This window comes from Hylobates moloch, unplaced genomic scaffold (assembly GCF_009828535.3).
Source record: "Hylobates moloch isolate HMO894 unplaced genomic scaffold, HMol_V3 SCAFFOLD_10, whole genome shotgun sequence".
NCBI classification, from domain to species: domain Eukaryota; kingdom Metazoa; phylum Chordata; class Mammalia; order Primates; family Hylobatidae; genus Hylobates; species Hylobates moloch.
Window position 1 is genome coordinate 27459307 of NW_026652285.1, and position 18915 is coordinate 27478221.

The following is an 18915-nucleotide window of genomic DNA, read 5'->3' on the forward strand; positions in this document are numbered from 1 at the left end:
GCTATACTAGGGAGAAAAAATAAAATGAAAGCAATTTATAACCAAATAACACATATTTCAATCTGTCAGTGCTCAGGTCCCATGACACTAGAAAGCATAATGAAGTGTCAGATGCTTCTCCTTGCATATAATAAATAAGTCTGAATTTAAGAAATGTAGAGGATCAGAAATTATTCTGTGTAAGGACAAAAATAAATAAAAGAGCAAAGATACACTATCAAATGCTAGAATAAGTATTATTTTAAGGCCAGGCATGGTGGCTCGTGCCTGTAATCCCAGCACTTTGGGAGGCCAACATGGGAGGATCGCATGAAGCCAGGAGTTTGAGAAAAGCTTGGACAACATAACAAGAACCTATCTCTACTAAAAATAAAAAATTAGCCAGGCATGGTGGTGCACGCCTGTAGTGCCAGCTACTTGGGAGGCTGAGGTGGGAGGATCACTTGAGCCTGGGAGTTCGAGGCTGCGGTGAGCTGTGATGACGCCACTGCACTCCAGTTTGGGCAACAAGAGTGAGACCTGTCTCAAAAATAGGTAAATAAACAAATACGTTTTTTTCTTTTTTTAGATGGAGTTTCACTCTCGTTGCCTAGGCTGGAGTGCAATGGCTTGATCTCAGCTCACCGCAACCTCCACCTTCTGGGTTCAAGCGATTCTCCTGCCTCAGCCTCCCTGAGTAGCTGGGATTACAAGCATGTGCCACCACACCTGGCTAATTTTATATTTTTAGTAGAGACTGGGTTTCTCCATGTTGGTCAGGCTGGTCTTGAACTCCCGACTTCAGGTGATCCACCCGCCTCGGCCTCCCAAAGTGCTGGGATGACAGGCGTGAGCCACCGTGCTGGGCCATAAATATTTTTAATCTGTGTGTTTTTTAAACTGCAAAAACAGATCACCTTTTGTAGTCTGTACATGTAAAAGGGAATCAGGGGCTGAGATCATGGTAACACAGTTTTCACCAACGTGAACAGCTGTCCCTGCCCACTAAATGGCAGCAGTGCTTCGCAGTCATTGTGAAATTAAAACACTTCTCCCCACGTTACTAGATTCCCACACACCTAATCTCCCCTCCCAGAACCACTGAGTTAATGCTTCAAATATTAACCTGACAAGTCAGTAAAATTCCAGCTGAACATTTGGAAGGATATATGCCAAAATATTAATGGTGCTTTTCTAAAGCAGAAGGGGAATTACAAGAAGTACTCCCTTTTTTCTCTCTTTCCTTTTTACGTTCTGTATTGTGTAAAATTTCCTTACAACTTGTATGAACTTTGCAACCAGACAAAAAAAAAAGAGTCATTTTTGAAGCCACTGTGTCAGGGCTCCCAATAGTGTGCATGTTTGTTTTGGTCCTTTCAAGGAGTATGCAAATCTGCGATGGAGAAACCACCAATTCACTTTTTCAAACGCCAAAACAACTCCGCAGGCGCGGAGGAGACCTATCTTCCAGCGCGGCCGGCCCAAGGCGCCAGGGAATCCGGCTCAGCTCAGCCCTACGGCTTTGCTCAGCCTCGTCTGCACCGCCGCCCCGTGGCTAAGGGCAGTACTGCTCCCTCCAAAAGGCAAGGGCGGAGGAGGGGCCAGGGGCCTTGCCCCAGGGGAAAGCTCCTTTCTGTCCCGCTGTCCACACGGCAGTCTAGGGAAGTTTATGGACCCCTCTCTCAGTATAATGGCGGGTAAATATGTAAATAAAATACATATGCTGGAAAGAAAACTAATACTGCTGAGATGATTCTTAAAACTCTTTATAAATGTGTAATATAATAATAGCCCTTTCATTATTGTAAATAACAAGCTCTAGGGGCAGGTCTAGGAACTCATTATTTTCCAAGCACTGAGGGGTATACACGACGTTTCGAGATATCCACAACCTGATGTGCCAGTGTCTGTGATTGTAATTCGTAACAAAGTTGCAGGTACTGCTAACAGTACACTCTTAATAAGAGGAAAAACTAAATATTAGAAGTTGATGAAAGTCAATATGTAACTTTTTCCCATGTGAATTCGACTTACAGACCCCGTAGGGCGCACGGACCACAGGTTAAGGCCCCCTTGAAGGGGCACGAGTTTAGGAGAAGCTCCGTTGTGGGTTTTCAGTCCTTAAGGTGAGCCGCGGGGTAGGCACGCATGGGCGCTCAGAAAAGGGAAGACAGAGGCGCCTCCCCGGCTGCGCCTGCGGAGGGATGACCCACACTCCCCTCCCCTGGCTTCTTTGGCCTGGTTTCACGCGACTAGAGGAAGTTAAAGACCCGTGTGACTGAAGAGGAGCTCACAGTTCCCAGCATCTGCTCCCGCGGTGTCCAGAGCCCAGAATGCAGCTTCTGGTCCTGCTGTGGGGTTGCCTGCTGCTCCCAGGTGAGATGGGGAGGGGGTCTTGGGAGGGATGTGGAGCTGCTCACCCTTGGGGTCTGCAGGGAAAGGACCTCCTGACTGCCTGATAGCCCCACCCTACCTATCCTCAGCCTCCTCAGCCCTAGGGGAGCGGGGCGGGGTGGGGGTGGGGGGAGGTGGGGGCGGCGCTGGGGCCGCACTTGCTGTTTCTGGAACCTACAGCCAGGTTTTCTCCAGACCTGCGGGTTTCCCCTCATGGCAACTGGCTGTAAGAGTTGCTTTGCCTCTCTAATCTTAATTTTTCTGCCCTGTGTCAAGCCTGGAGGCGGACAAGACACCCCGTCTGGTTGCCCTGTTGAACTCAGCAAATATTTGTTGAATCTCGGCTATGCCTCTCCCCACAACCCTGAGAGATGAAGAATTATCACGTTTCATCAATTCTTTTGCTTTCTTTTTCTTTACCTTCTAACACTTAAAATCAGGATGCATCCTACAACTGATGTCAGTTGTTTAGTTGGCAATAGTGAGACCCCATCTCTACAAACAAACAAATAAAAAAATTAGCCAGGCATGGTGGTGCACACCCGTAGTCCTAGCTAGTGGGAGGCTGAGGTGGGAGGATCCCCAGAGGTCAAGGCTACAGTGAGCCACGAGCACCACTGCCCTCCAGCCTGGGCAACAGAGTGAGATCCTGTCTAAAAACAAAACAAAGCCGGGCGCGGTGGCTCACGCCTGTAATCCCAGCTCTTTGGGAGGCGGAGGCGGGCGGATCACAAGGTCAGGAGATCGAGACCATCCTGGCTAACACGGTGAAACCCCATCTCTACTAAAAATACAAAAAATTAGCCAGGCGTGGTAGCACGTGGCTGTGGTCCCAGCTACTCAAGAGGCTGAGGCAGGAGAATCACTTGAACCCGGGAGGCAGAAGTTTCAGTGAGCAGACATCAGGCCACTGCACTCCAGCCTAGGTGGCAAAGTGAGACTCCATCTCAAAAGCAAACAAACAAAACAAAACACCCAGAAACCCTGCTGGCTATCTGGCTGTCAGATTCTATCTGAATCTAGAACGCCACCCCCCCACCCCAGTTCCTCAATGGGCCAAGGTTAGGGAAACAGCAACAGCCCTGCCCCAAGTTCCCCCAGAGTGGGAGGGAAGTAATGGCTCTTCCAAGGCTGTCCCCAGAAGGGATGACTGAGAAAAGCCTTCCTTCCTCCTCCTAAAATGGAAGCTCTGGCCTTGACCTTGATACGTGGAGCCTGGTTATTCCAACCTCCACTCCTGCTCTGATTTTAGGTTATGAAGCCTTGGAGGGCCCAAAGGAAATCAGCGGGTTCGAAGGGGACACTGTGTCCCTGCAGTGCATCTACAGGGAAGAGCTGAGGGACCACCGGAAGTACTGGTGCAGGAAGGGTGGGATCCTCTTCGCTCGCTGCTCTGGCACCATCTATGCAGGAGAGGAAGGCCAGGAGACAACGGAGGGCAGGGTGTCCATCCGTGACAGCCGCCAGGAGCTCTCGCTCATTGTGACCCTGTGGAATCTCACCCTGCAAGACGCTGGGAAGTACTGGTGTGGGGTCGAAAAACGGGGCCCCGATGAGTCTTTACTGATCTCTCTGTTCGTCTTTCCAGGTAACAAATATCTCCTCCTTCCCCAGGCTGGGGCCAGTAGCTGCAGAGGGAAGAGGGGGGGTGGTGGGGCGTAATCCTGGTACCAACCTTATGGGTACTAAGTCCTCAGGGAGATCTTGCACGTCAAGCGCTGAGCAAGGCTTGGGGCACAGAAGGAGCCGTGTGAGTCTCGGCCCTTGTTTCACTCTTGCTGCCCAAGGTCACACCAGTAGCAGATGTCAGAGCAGGACTGGACCCAGATCTGTCCAGGGCTGGGCTCGGCGCCTTTCCTTTCTGCCCGGGTGTGCTGGAGGGAGATTTCCATAGGCTGGGTACAAGATAGACATATCAGGGGATAAAGAAGACTCCTCGCCTGGTGTCAGAGATATTCCTGAGGCCTCCCGAGGCTGGCCCAACCATTGCTGCATTCCAGACCCAGCCCACAGCATCGCCTGAGCCCTGGCCATGCCGGCCTCACCTTGCTTGTGTCTTCAACTCTCCCCTCCCGGCCTCCACCTCCCCAGATATTGAAGTCCAGCCACAGGTGCTAGAGTGCCTGGGAACCGGTCTCTGGGTAGGGTGCCTGAAGGAGGGATCGTTAAATGCAGGGACACTAGGGGGCCCGGGGCTGAAGCTATGGGGCCTGGGTAGGGGATAGAGCACCTCTCTGGGAGCCCAGAACCCCAAGTGGACCCGCTGAGCTAAGGAGAAAGAAGCCAGAGAGGGCCCAGGGGAGTGAGAGCCTTGGTCTGCTGGCCGGTGTGGGCGAGGTACGTCTTTGTATCCCCCACTTCACAGATGAGGGACTGAGGCTCCAAGAGACTAAGTGATTTGCCCAAGATCTCACAGCAGGAAGTGGTGGAACTGGGATTCAAACACAAGTCGTTTCCAGCTTTGTTGTCTGCTTTAATTCCTCTCCTAGCCCCATAGCTGGGACGTATCCCAATCCCAGGCCCATCCCTACCACCATAGCCCCTATTTTTTTTTATTCCTTTATCCATGGATCTTTAATTTGGGGAAACAAAGTTAAACTTGCCAAATAGCAGCAGCATCGAACAACATTGAATCTGTTCTTCATTATTTACAAGATTCTCTTATCGCTTCCAATTCTTATCAGTGTTCACATGTCATTTCTACCAGTTATGATCAAGTTCGCCTGTGTTTTAGGTTTACCCTCATTTGTAATTCTTTATTTGTGTATGACATGTGTATTGCTATATTATCCTCCTATATCAGACTCTGTTGGCCTCTCTCTGATGGCAGCTGGGATGTTGAAATGAAGAAGACTCACGACAGTGGTGTGCTGGTAAATGTTTAACAGGCTGGGGATGCTCTCATTTTGTGGTGTTTTCCAGTTTCTGTGGTGTCCATTTCTGTGGTCCAATTCCCATGGCCAATTTCCAGCCATCGACAGTTTAACAACGATCTCACCAACTCCTGAAAAGTTAACAATGAGCTCTTGTGAGCCAGCGCGAGCCATCTCCAGCACACCACTGAGTATGGTGAACCATGAGAAAAATTTCTAAGAAAGTCAGAAAGAGACAAATGTACCCACTATCATTTCTTTTCTTTTTATTTATTTATTTATTATTCATTCATTCATTTTTCTGAGATGGGGTCTCACTCTGTCATCCAGACTGGAGTACAGTGACACAATCTTGGCTCATTACAACCTCTGCCTCCCAGGCTCAAGTAATCCTCCCACTTCAGCCTCCAGAGTAGCTGGGACCACAGGCACAAGTCACTATGCCTAGCTACATTTTGTTTTTTTGGTTTTTTTTTTAGATGTGGTTTCGCCATATTGGCCTGTCTGGTCTCAAACTCCTGGACTCAAGCCATCTGCCCACCTCAGCCTCTCAAAGTGCTGAGATTACTGGCATAAGCCACTGTGCTTATCATTTTCTTTTATTCATCTTTGCCTGAAGGCCCTAGGCAATGAAATATGTAAGATTAAGAAGTATAAGGCCAGGCGTGGTGGCTCACGCCTGTAATCCCAGCATTTTGGGAGGTCAAGGCGGGTGGATCACGAGGTCAGGAGTTCAAGACCAGCCTGGTCAAAAGGGTGAAACCCTGTCTCTACTAAAAATACAAAAATTAGCCAGGTGTAGTGGCAGGTGCATGTAATCCCAGCTACTCAGGAGGCTGAGGCAGAGAATTGCTTGAACCCGGGAGGCAGAATTTGCAGTGAGCCGAGATCGTGCCACTGCACTCCAGCCTGGTTGACAGAGCGAGACTCAGTCTCAAAAAAAAGAGAAAAAAAAAAAAAGAAGAAGAAGAAGTATAAATGTTGGAAAGGAAAAGATAAATACTCCGTATTTGCAAAAGATATGATCATCTACTTAGAAAAATCCAAGAATAAACTGACCTAGTGTTACAGATTGAGTATTCCTAACCCAAAAATGCAAAATACTCCAAAGTTCGAAATTTTTTGTGTGCCAGCATCACACACACAAAGGAAATGCTCATTGGGGCATTTTGGATTTCAGATTTCTGGATTAGGGATGCTGAATCAGCAGATATAATGCAAATATTCTAAAATCTGAAACACTTCTGTTCCCAAGCATTTTGGATAGTGGATACTCAATCTCTAGAAGAGAAAGTGGTGGAGAGAGAGGGAGAGTCCAGGATGGCACACAGTCAGCAAGGACTGGGGAGGTGACAGATGGACTTGGGGAAGTGGGGACCGGAGTAGCTCCTGGGGGGTTGGTTGCATCAGGCTTCTGCCCACTGTGCTGGGCACAGAGGATAGGCACTTTTTTTTTTTTTTTTTGAGATGGAGTCTCACTCTGTCGCCCAGACTGGAGTGCAGTGGTGCGATCTTGGCTAATTTTTTTGTATTTTTAGTAGGGGCGGGGTTTCACCATGTTAGCCAGGATGGTCTTGATCTCCTGACCTCGTGATCCACCTGCCTTGGCCTCCCAATAGGATAGGCATCTTGCCCTTAAGGAGTCTCAGCCTAGCAGGGAGACCCAGTACACAAGAAATTGCAGTGTAAGTGAGCATTAGTGCAACTGGAGGCACGCACAGGGGACTGTGAGTGCACAGAGGAAAAAGAGATTCACTGCTTCCGGGGAAGACATTACAGAGGAGTTGACCTTGAGCTTGTGCTGAAGGACAGAAAGAAGTGCTTTAGGCAGAGATGGAAAGGAAATGCATCGCACACAGAGGTACAGCATGTCCAAGGCACGGAGGTGGGCAGGAGGCTGGCTTAGTCGGGAATAGAGGATGACCGTATGGCTGGAGCACCGAACAGGGAAAGAGGCGAGGCTGACAAGGTGGTTCAAAGCCTCAAAGCCTGAGTTTTGTTCTTTGCTTTTTTTTTTTTTTTTTTTTTAGAGACGAAGTTTTGCTCTTGTTGCCCAGGCTGGAGTGCAGTGGCGCAATCTTGGCTCACTGCAACTTCTCCCTCCTGGGTTCAAGCAATCCTCCTGCCTCAGCCTCCCAAGTAGCTGGGGTTGCAGGCATGCACCACCATCTCCAGCTAATTTTGTATTTTTAGTAGAGAGGGGGTTTCACCATGTTGGCCAGGCTGGTCTCGAACTCCTGACCTCAGGTGATCCACCAGCCTTGGCCTCCCAAAATGCTGAGATTATGTGTGAGCCACCACGCCCAGCCTGAAGCCTGAGTTTAAGAGGCCTCGAAAGGCATACTAAAAAGTTTGAACTTTGGCTTTTAGGCAATGGAGAGCCACTGACTGTTCTAAGGCAGAGAGGGATGGGATCCAACACAGACTTTTGAGACAAAACTGGAGTAGTGTGAAGGATGGCAGGGAAGAAGCAGGCTGAGAGGCAGGTGGGGAAGCTGAGGGTCTGAGCTAGGCGGGAGGCCAGGGGGCTGCAGAAGGAGAAGACCAGAGATCTGCTGGAACCCGCCACGTGGCTCCTGGTTGGCCGAGGTGAAAGATGGCAGTGCTCTGTGCTGAGGTGGGGGGTAGGAAAGCTGCCAGCTGCTCCTTAGAAAGGAAAAGGGGTTCAGAGCAGTGCCGCTCCTGAAAGCATCCTCTTCCTTTCCTCTAGGACCCTGCTGTCCTCCCTCCCCTTCTCCCACCTTCCAGCCTCTGGCTACAACACGCCTGCAGCCCAAGGCAAAAGCTCAGCAAACCCAGCCCCCAGGATTGAGTGAGTGAATGGCGACTCTGCCCCATCCCTTGCCACCCTTCTTACAGAAGCAGCCAGTGAGTGCCTGCCTGGTACCAGACACGATAGTTTATGGCCACCTAGGTGTCCCACAAGCCTGGGAGCTGGGTTGTCCAGCTGTGGAAGTGGAGGCTCAGCATGGTTAGGTCACTCGCTTAGGGTCACGCAGGAAGTGCCAGAGCCCGGACGTGGTCACAGCCTGATCCCAAAGCTCGTATTCTGTCTGTGCCATCAAGAGTCTCAGGGGCAAGCCAGAAAGGCCAGGCCTTGGGCCCTGACCTCTGGACTCATCTCTGCCACCCTGCCCTTCCTGGTCTCATGGCTGCAGAAGGAAGTCAAGGCCTTACTGAGGTGGCACGGGTGGTTAGGGAGGGGCACATGGTGGTGAGGGGAGGACCTGTCCTTCTGGTGAGGAAAGAGGTGACAATTGACTGGGACTACAGGGGGAGGGCAGGAAGGTGTCCACTGAATGGTCACTGGTAAGGGTCATGGAAGCGGGGAAGGGGAGTGCTTATACCTCCTCACAGAGGGAACAGGCTATGGGCACAGAAAGAGACTGAACATCATGCACAGCTGTGGGGTGTGCCTGATCTACGGTCTCCTTCCTCAAAATGCCTTCATCTAGATCTGTTTGCTTACTGGAGTATCCTTTAGCTGGGGATGTTCTGAGAAATGGGTCCCAGGGAGGCTAGGGTTCAGGAGTCAAGGGTCAGAAGTCAGGGATGCTGGGATGCAAGGGTCAGGAAGGATGCTGAGGCATTGCTTTTGGACTTGTAGCTTCTCCTGGGCTCTACCCGGCCATCACCACAGCCAAGCAGGGGAAGACAGGGGCTGAGGCCACTCCATTCTCAGGGACGTCCCAGTATGGGCACGAAAGGACTTCTCAGTACACAGGAAGCTCTCCTCATGCAGCGACCTCTCCTCCTGCAGGGAGCTCCCGCCCCCCCATGCAGCTGGACTCCACATCAGCAGAGGACGCCAGTCCAGCTCTCAGCAGTGGCAGCTCTAAGCCCAGGTGAGCCCCAGGTGAGCCCCAGGTGACCAACATCCCCTTTCAGGCCATCACTAAACCATAGGATGCCTTTGAGAAAATAGGAACTCAACGCTCTTTCCTCTAAGCGGACACATCCTCTTGTCATGGCCACAGCCTGCAGCACAGAGGGTCCCTCACAGGGGCCCTTGAGCAGTGGACAGCTTGTACTATAGGAGCCAGCAGCTCTGCTGCCTGTCCAGTGTGAAGGGTCCACCGGGGTCCCAGTCCCGACCTCTCTCGCTGCCCCAGCTTCAGGGATGGCCACACCAGTTCTGGGGCTTTTGCCTGTATACTTTGCACTAAGCCCTGTGCCAAGCATGAAAATTCAGAATCCAAAAGAAAACAATTTTTTTCCTTACAACTGGAGTCCCAGCCTGAAGGATTGGTTCTTGGGGGTTGTAAATGCACTTGGCTACCGACATCCAGGCAGCTGCTGGCAGGTTCAGGCCCTGCTGAAAGTGAATCCTGGGTTGGCAATGGGGGCAGGGATCCCTTCCACACCAGACAGGGCTGATGGGACATCGTGGTCCCTAGTGCCCTCTGATCTCCTTGGGAGAGAGAAAGGACATGGCTCACAGTAAGAATGCCAGGATGCCCCACATGCCTGTGCCAGTGACACCAGCCCAGATACAGGCCACCAAGAACTTCCCCGCACACCGCTGTGTGACCTAGCGAGTTGGTCATTGCTTCAGGTGTCAGTTTCTCCCATGTGAAATTGGGCCACTCCTACCTAGTTACACAGGGATTGTGGAATTTAACAGCTAACATTGATATGGTGCCTGGCATGTGTGTCTGGCACTGAACTATGCGCTTTACACATCCTGACCCATTTGATCCTCACCACAGCCATTTTACAAAGGAGGAAATTGACACCCTGGGTGGTTTAGTCACTTATCCAAGGTATAGAAAGGTGGTGGAGCTTGAGTTTGAACCCAGACAGCCTGGCTTCAGGGTCTGCACTAATTAAGTAATGTTTGTCAAGAGCCAATAGCACTAAATACCACCCCCTGGCACCACAACCCCCTACAAGTCTCTGCTGCATTGAATTGGATTCCACACTAGGGATTGGCTTTCTCAGCCTGTGCCTGGGACCCCCAAAGGACATAGACTCTGGCTTATCTGGTAACAGCCACTAGGCTCCTTGCGTCTTGTCTCCAGGGTGTCCATCCCAATGGTCCGCATACTGGCCCCAGTCCTGGTGCTGCTGAGCCTTCTGTCGGCCGCAGGCCTGATCGCCTTCGGCAGCCACCTGCTCCTGTGGAGAAAGGAAGGTGAGCAAAGGTGGGTGGCAGGAAGGCGGGAGGCTCACTGGGCCAGGGACCTCACTGAGACCTCCAGCTCCCCATCCAGCCCTGGAAAGACCCTGTGGGTCTCAGCGTGTCTGTCTGAGGTATGAGCATCAGGAGCTGTGGCCTCCCTTCTGAAGGAGCCACGAGGTAGTCAACATTAGGAAAGCAATTCACAAGGGGAAATGGGAGAATGAAGGGTTCTCAGCTTCTTCCTGCCTGTCTGAACTGATCAAGCACCTCTCTACCTATTGATCCCAGGGAATTCATTGCCAGCTCCTTGTGCGGGAACCAACTGCCAGAGGCAATGCAGGACCAAGCACTTGAATTTGAGCAGGACAGACATTGTAACCCCACTCCTGCCACTGGGTCTCTAGAGCTGCTCAGCCCCTTGCATAGGCTGGGGCTCAAATCCCAGCTCTGCCACTTTTTAGCTGTGTGACCTCAGGCAAGTCACCTAACTGCCCTAAGCCTCATTTACCTCCAATCACAGATATACATCAAACAGAAATAGAATACAAGCCACCAATGTAATTTAAAACTTTTGAATAGCCACATGAAAAAAAGTAAAAAGAAATGAGTGCAGTTAAGTGTATTTTATTTTATTTAAATTATTTATTTTTTAGAGATAGGGTCTCACTCTGTTGCCCAGGCTGGAGTGCAGTGGTGTGATCATGGCTCACTGCAGCCTTGAACTCCAGGGCTCAAGCGATCCTCCTGCCTCAGCCTCCCAAGTAACTAGGACTACAGGCACGAGCCACTACACCCAATCTAGTGAAGTTAATTTTAATAATATACTTTATTTAACCCAATATATCCAAACCATTATCATTTTGATATGGAATCAATATGAAAATATCAGTGATACGTATTTTACTTTCATGTTTTTCAAATTGAGCCATCAAAACCCAGTCTAACGTGAAGTAGTCACATTTCAGTGCCTGATGGCCATGTGTGGCTCCTGGCTCCTGTGCTGGGTAGCAAAGACTAAAAGGATTAACCAAAATCTCAGTAATAAGAGCTACCATGTGCCAGCCACTATCCCCAGCTTATCTTGCTTATCCCCTTTAATCTCCTCCGCACTGTGGAGTACACCCATTTTCCAGGGGGAGAAACTGAGGCACAGAGTGATTAAGCAGCTTGCCCTTTGTTTGCATAGCTAAGAAGTGGTGGAGCCAGGAAGATAATCACAATGTCGTCCCCATGGAGGCGGCCACGGGGGAATCCTGGGCCCGCTTTCTGTCTCTTCCATGTGTGGCTCCTAGGAGGAAATGTGGGCTTTGTCCGGGTCCCCTCTGAAGAAGCCAGGGTGGGAGCATTCCTGGTCACAACCTCAAAGCCACTTAGCACCTTGCCTCTCAAACTTTGATAGCCAGCTAGCAGTGGTGGCAACCCTTGGTAGTCTGTTAGAAATGCAGACCCTCAGACCCTCACCCCAGCCTACTGAATTAGACTCTGCACTGTACAAAAACGTCCAGGGGGTCCTATGTGCACACTAAGGCTTAAGTAGCAGTGACCTTAGCACACAGATTTATTTTCCCAGCCAGTTTCTGACCCTCATGAGATAATTTCCATGCACTGATCTCAGAAGACTGGGTCATTCCCAAGGGCTAAGCTGGAAGGGGCTCCTCTGCCCATCTGGCTGCCTCCTCCCTCTGGGAAGCCCCTGGTCCCGTGTGCAAGGGGGCCAGTCCACCTTTCTGGGAGCAGCTACAGGCCATTCCTGGCTACTCCTGGCTTCAAGGGGCTCCTCCTTCTACATCTCTTTCAGCTCAACAGGCCACGGAGACACAGAGGAACGAGAAGGTCTGCCTCTCACACTTGGTAAGGACAGAGGCATATGGAAGCCCAAGCTCGGATCCCCTTGGGGCTGGAAGTCAAGATTCCTGGGCTTTGCCTCTGTTACTTCCTACCTGGTCCTCCTTGCCTGACCTAGAGGCAGCACTTGCTCCCCACCTTGGAGGAATCTGTGTGAGCCCCAAGATCAGCCCTGCAGGGTGTGAGCCGGACAGACTGCCCATGGGGGACTCACAGGTGGGAACCTGATTTCCCGCCAGGTGCCAGGCAGGGTGGGCTCCAGGAGCCATGTGAGCATCTTCTCCAGGCACCTTCTTTCCATCCCCCCTTTTAGAATCACAGAACATCAGAGCTGCATCCAGATGAAGCCTTTGAGCTCTCTAGCCTGACTTTTATCTCAGTTTGAAGCAAATCGCCTTTCAGAACGCCCAGGGGTCAGGGAGCTGTTAGAGAGGCACTCTCCGGGGCCCCAGACCCAGCTGAACCCTCCAGGGGTGGGGTCCAGGGACTCTGGCAGTGCTACAAACTCTAGTGTGCTTTTACAAAAGATGAAACTGAGGCCCAGAGAGGGGAAAGGTCTTGCCCATGATCACACAGCAGGTGGTGGCCCAAATAGAGAACAGGACCCAGATTTCTTGACTCCCTGCTCTTCTCTTTCCAGAACTCCCTGATGTTTTCTCTGAGGCTTCCTTGGCTCTGAGACCAAGGTGGCATGGCTGCCTAGGACCCAGGCTGAGGGTGGTGCTCTGGGGACCAGGGGCAAGAGAATAAGTGTCCCTGTGCCCATTGTCCGGAGCAGGGAACCTGCCCCAAGGCTACTGCTGCAAGAGGAGACTGTGCCCTCCGAGGCCAGCACTCCAATGGAGGGGGCTGCAGCATCGCCCTTCAGGAAACAGAAGCCCTCCTGGCCCCTCCTCCCTCCGCTGTTTACTGAGATGCCTCCACTCCATTCCTTTAAACACAAGGGCAGGAAAGCAGGGCTACCATTGCCTTCTTTCCTGGCGCCAGTGAGGACAAAAGACTCAGGCCTGGTCACCCCAAGGAGGGTCTGGGGTGGAAATGGGACTTTGGGCTGTGGCTTAGGAAGCAGCTGTTGTTGTCTCAGGAAGCTCAACAGGGCCAAAGGTAGCGGAGGAGAGTAAGGGAAAAGTCATGGAGACACATGGATGGATGGACGGTGGGTGCCACTGGCCGCCTCCAAGCCCGGCCTCCTGGCTCTGCAGGCTGGGGCCTGGGTCTCACCCCACCTAGCTCCAGGAGAGGGGCTGGGGTCCGAGGAGGCTGAGAGCGCCGGTACCAGCCACAGCTCCCGTGCTACTGCCTTCTGGCAACCCTGGAAGGGCTGCTTTGGGCTTTTTCCTGCCTGAGGCACCTGACCCTGGCTCTGCTGAAGAGGGAGGGGACAGGAAGGGGCACAGGGCCAGCAGGCAGAGAGGCTCTAGGGGGTGGCCCCTTGTTGAGGGAAAGATGGAACAGGGCCTCCCAAGAGGGTCACAGGCAAGAACCCTGTAAACACAATCAGGTGGGTGCTTCTGCTTTTCCTTGATTATTTCCCTTGTGGCTTCTCCATAGGTTTTACCAGAGTCTGCAGATGGAATTGAAGGGGTTTGGGGCTTTCTTTGCCCACATTCAGGTCAAAGGGGGAGGGGGATGCATTACTTATACTTTGAGAGAGCCTTACAGGGGTGTAAAAACCCTGAGGGAAGTGTTAGGGGTCAGACCAGCATTTTCTTTCCCAAAGAGATCTTGCTAGAAGGATTGCCATCCATCCATTCATCTGCCTCATCTCTAACTGAACACCTACTACATGTCAGGGGCTTTATATATGCCATTGAATCCTCATCATTCCCACACGAGGTAGAGTTTAGTATCCCCTTCATTTTGCAGATGAAAAAATACAGGCTCAGAGAGAAAAGGGAAATTGTCCAGTGACCCAGCCTGAAAGAGGCAGAACTGGGGAGGCTGACAGGTCCATGGGGCCGGCTGCAGAGCCCTCTGCGTCCTCCACCCCACTGCACTGAAGTACAAGGGGTTTGAGGAATGGAGCCAAGACTCCTCCCCCAGACTCAGGAGAAAGACCCTGGGACAGCTGCAGACCCTCACTCCTGGAAACGAATAGCCTGCTAAGCTCCGATCAGAACTCAGCCCTGGCTTCCCAAGACTTCCCTCTTTCTTTACTACGTTTATTGCTAGTACCTAGAAGCAGGGGCTCTGATACATATCCTGCATATTTAGCAACCCAGAAAATGCCTCCATGCTTGCTGGAACAGGGCTGATCGTCCACAGTGGAGGCAGAGAGGCAGGGGAGAGGTTGCAAATCACACCAGACTTGCAGTAGCGGGCCTGGCTGCTGCCTGGGTGTGCGATTTGGCTTCTGCACTGCAAGGCTCTTTCCTCAAACTCAGTCACCCTGGAACAGGTGACACTTCTGCAGCTGCTGGTGGTCCAGGGCCAGCAGTGCCTGGGTTATAACCAGATTGCAGAGCTGTAAATATGGACTCATGGGTCCGATGTCAGGAGTCCTCTGGGGTAGCCCCAGGTCTGCCCTGCACCAAGGCCCCCTCTGTCCTCACCATGGGCAGGGCTAGGAGGGACAAGGGCCCTGAGTGGCAGTATTTGGGAATTGTCTTACCCCTCCCAGTGCCCTCATCCACCACCCACACTTCCCCCAAGGAATTCTGCTCTAATTCCTACCTTGTCCCCAGAAGGCTGAAGATGTCATCCCTGTGCTTCTTTTCTTTGGTATATATTTTATCTTTTTAATTTAAGGTTTTAGAGAAATGGGGTCTCACTGTATTGCCCAGGTTGGTCTCAAATTGCTGGGCTCAAGTGGTCCTCTAGCCTCAGCCTCCCAAAGTGTTGGGATTACAGGCAAGAGCCACCACACCCAGGCTTCATCTTAGCATTTCTAACAAGAGATGGCTTAAACATCTACCTCTGCCCCCATCCACAGCAGCCAGGTATTGAGAGAAGCTGGGGCCCGGTTGGTAGACCATGGACATCGAGCCCAAGAGGAATGTGTCGCACGCCCCGCCAGGATGGCAGCAGGGTATAGGGAGAGAGCTTGGGTCTGCGGTCAGACAGTCTCCAGTATGCGTCCCAGCTCAGCCATTTGCCAGCTGTGTGATGTCAAGCAGGTTGCATCACCTCTTTGAGCCCCTGTTGCCGTAGCTCACATGGTTGTAAATAGGAAAGAGTGAGATGATATACCCCATAGATGCCCAGAAAATGGGATCTTCTTTCTCTGGCATCAGTGCCCATTTGACAATGGGATTCACTGTCCAGGAAACCTTAGGGCAGCCTGTGGCCTTGGGAATCTTGGCTGGGGACCTTGGCTGGCTCCAGCCTCTGCTCTGCCCACCTGCTAGGGCAAGGCCTGAGATGGACGGGCCTGGCGTTCCTCTTCTGAGGACCCATGGGAGCAGCCAGGCCCGGGTCAGAATATGGGCTTCCCCACTGACTCTGGACTACCTGCTGTCTTCCCTGGGCCGTGGTCTCCTCATCTGATGGATAATGGATTGCTCGGACCCATCATCTCAAGAATTTTTCATGTGTCCCTTGTTATTCGATGAATCTTTGGCGTGTCCAACTTTGCTTTCTCTTGGCCTGTTACAAAGAACCTGCAAGCCTGCATGATCTTTCTGCTTTAAAGGACAGAAAATAATGAAAGCAAATCAGTCATTCCAGAAGTTCTCATTGGTTGAGTGGTAGGATGCTATTATGAATATTATGACCCCAAAGGACAAATTTTTACCTAGTTTTACAGCTGAGGAAACTGAGCTTCAGAGAGGTGAGACAGCTTGTCCTTCCTTGGACAAGGCAGGAAAGAAGGAAGTGGCAGAGGTATCCAGGAGCTTAGTATTCTCCCCTCCTGGCACCTCCCTGCCTTGCCCGCCCCTCCCACGTTTCCCTCCTCTTGCTTGGGCTTGGTTGGGCTGGCAGACCATCCCCGCTGCCAAGAACAGGCTGTTCTGACCAAGTCTCTGTTATAGCCGCTGGGGAATGGCCGGGACCCAGAGGACACCGTGATCAACCTTGCAGGGCCCATGGGGTCTCTCACCATCCCCGAGCCCTCTCCCAGCCTTGACACAGACATCCAGTATCTAAGCCAGGTATGGACAGAAGGGCCCTGGGAGGGGAGGGGCTGCAGAGCCACTTTGCCTGCCTCCGCTCTGACAATTAGAGGAAGTGAAGAAGGCCTTTTCCTCAGCATCCGCTCCCCAAACCCCACACCCCCGCATCTACCTACCTTCCCCATCACAGCCATAGGCCTAGCCCATTTCACCCGGGAAGCCAGAGCTTTTGACCTCACATCCTCTTTTTTTCCAGTCCAGAAAATTCCTGAATAGCTTGTTGGGAGTCACTGCTGACAGTGCTGTGGGCTGGCAGGAGGCCACAACTGCGCCAGAACCCAGCCTGGGGCCTTGAGGGCACCCTGGGGGAGGGATAGATTGGGGTCATGAGAGGCCATGAATCAAAGCCTGGGAGTTCTGGGAGGAGACGTTGTTAGGTCCTGTGCCCCTGCAGATGGATGGAGGGCTGGAACTTGTGGAAAAGGCTGGGTGGACACAGCAGCTACCTGGGGACCACCCCTCACACCCCCCCACCCCTTCATTTGGGTTCTGCTCTCCAAATCCCACTGTTGTCTTTACAGACTACAGAGGAAAAGGAAGCCCCTTCCCAGGCCCCTGAGGGGGATGTGATCTCGATGCCTCCCCTCCACACATCTGTGGAGGAGCTGGGCTTCTCGAAGTTTGTCTCAGTGTAGGGCAGGAGGCCCTCCTGGCCAGGCCAGCCGTGAAGCAGTGTGGCTGGCTGGATCAGCACCGATTCCCGAAAGCTTTCCACCTCAGCCTCACAGTCCAGCTGCCCGGACTCCAGGGCTCTCCCCACCCTCCCCAGGCTCTCCTCCTGCGTGTTCCAGCCTGACCTAGAAGCGTTTGTCAGCCCTGAAGCCCAGAGCGGTGGCCTTGCCCTTCCGGCTGGAGACTGGGACATCCCTGATAGGTTCACATCCCTGGGCAGGGTACCAGGCTGCTGACCCTCAGCAGGGCCAGGCAAGGCTCAGTGGATCTGGTCTGAGTTTCTATCTGCCAGGAACTCTCCTGGGCCTCATGCCCAGTGTCGGACCCTGCCTTCCTCCCGCTCCAGACCCCACCTTGTCCTCCCTCCCTGGCGTCCTCAGACTCAGTCCCACGGTCTCCTGCATCAGCTGGTGATGAAGAGGAGCATGCTGGGGTGAGACTGGGATTCCGGCTTCTCTTTGAGCCACCTGCATCCCAGCCATTCAGGAAGCCTGTGAAAAATGTGATTCCTGGGCCCCACCAAGACCCACCAAAACCATCTCTGGGGCTTGGTGCAGGACTCTGAATTTCTAACAATGCCCAGTGACTGTTGCACTTGAGTTTGAGGGCCGGTGGGCCTGATGAACGCGCAGACCCCTCCAGCTTGGAGTCTGCATTTGGGCTGTGACATCTCCCACCTGCCCCCATAAGATCTGCTCTGTCCACGACACCACGACCCAGCTGGGGACTCCCCTGAGGCCTGCCTAAGTCCAGGCCTGGGTCAGGTCAGGTGCACATTGCAGGGATAAGCCCAGGACCGGCAGAGAGTGGTTGCCTTTCCATTTGCCCTCCCTGGCCATGCCTTCTTCCCTTTGGAAAAATGATGAAGAAAACCTTGGCTCCTTCCTTGTCTGGAAAGGGTTACTTGCCTATGGGTTCTGGTGGCTAGAGAGAGGAGTAGAAAACCAGAGTGCACGTGGGTGTCTAACACGGAGGAGAGTAGAAACAGGGCAGATACCTGAAGGTGACTCCGAGTCCAGCCCCCTGGAGAAGGGGTCGGGGGTGGGGGTAAAGTAGCACAACTACTATTTTTTTCTTTTTCTATTATTATTGTTTTTTAAGACAGAATCTCACGCTGCCACCCAGGCTGCAGTGCAGTGGCACGATCTGCAAACTCCGCCTCCTGGGTTCAAGCGATTCTCCTGCCTCAGCCTCCCGAGTAGCTGGGATTACAGGCACGCACCACTACACCTGGCTAATTTTTGTATTTTTAGTAGAGACGGGGTTTCACCATGTAGGCCAGGCTGGTCCCGATCTCCTGACCTCAAATGATCCCCCTGCTTCAGTCTCCCAAATTGCCGGGATTACAGGCATGAGCCACCGCGCCTAGCCCTGTTTCCTTTAAAAAGTGAAATTAAGAGTTGTTCAATATGCAAAACTTGGAAAGATGGAGGGGAAAAAGAAAAGGAAGAAAAAATGTCGCCCATAGTCTCACCAGAGACTATCATTATTTCGTTTTGTTGTACTTCCTTCCACTCTTTTCTTCTCCACATAATTTGCCGGTGTTCTTTTTACAGAGCAATTATCTTGTATATACAACTTTGTATCCTGCCTTTTCCACTTTATCGTTCCATCACTTTATTCCAGCACTTCTCTGTGTTTTACAGAACTTTTTATAAATAAAATGTTCATCAGCTGCATATTCCATCCTGTCAGTGTGTCTCGATTTATTTAACCAATTGTCTATCACTCGGTATTTAATTTGCTTCCATTTTTGCTATTGTAGATAAGTGTGGGTGAATCTTTGCCTGGGGGTTTATCCGCATTGGGAGATTTCTTTTCCTTTTTCTTTTTTTTTTTTTTTTTTTTTCTTGGAGACAGAGTCTTGCTCTGTCGCCCAGGTTGGAGTTGAGTGACACAATCTCAACTCACTGCAACC

The 18915-nt window shown here is 51.8% G+C and overlaps 1 protein-coding gene across 6 annotated transcripts; it reads left to right on the top strand.

The window, feature by feature from the left end:
* Nucleotides 1–1740: 1740 nt before the first annotated feature.
* Nucleotides 1741–18679, top strand: CD300LG (CD300 molecule like family member g). 6 transcript variants are annotated; one of them, XM_058445261.1, is made up of 8 exons: nt 1741–2355; nt 3626–3961; nt 7957–8058; nt 8854–9091; nt 10268–10380; nt 12167–12219; nt 16185–16304; nt 16847–18679. In XM_058445261.1, the coding sequence occupies exons 1-8, from the start codon at nt 2313–2315 to the stop codon at nt 16958–16960; spliced, it is 1119 nt and encodes a 372-aa protein (XP_058301244.1). In that variant the 5' UTR covers nt 1741–2312; the 3' UTR covers nt 16961–18679. The 6 variants fall into 6 exon arrangements, with proteins under 6 accessions (XP_058301244.1, XP_058301245.1, XP_058301246.1 ...); XM_058445262.1 differs by having other exon boundaries at nt 9007–9091; XM_058445263.1 differs by lacking the exon at nt 3626–3961.
* Nucleotides 18680–18915: the final 236 nt, after the last annotated feature.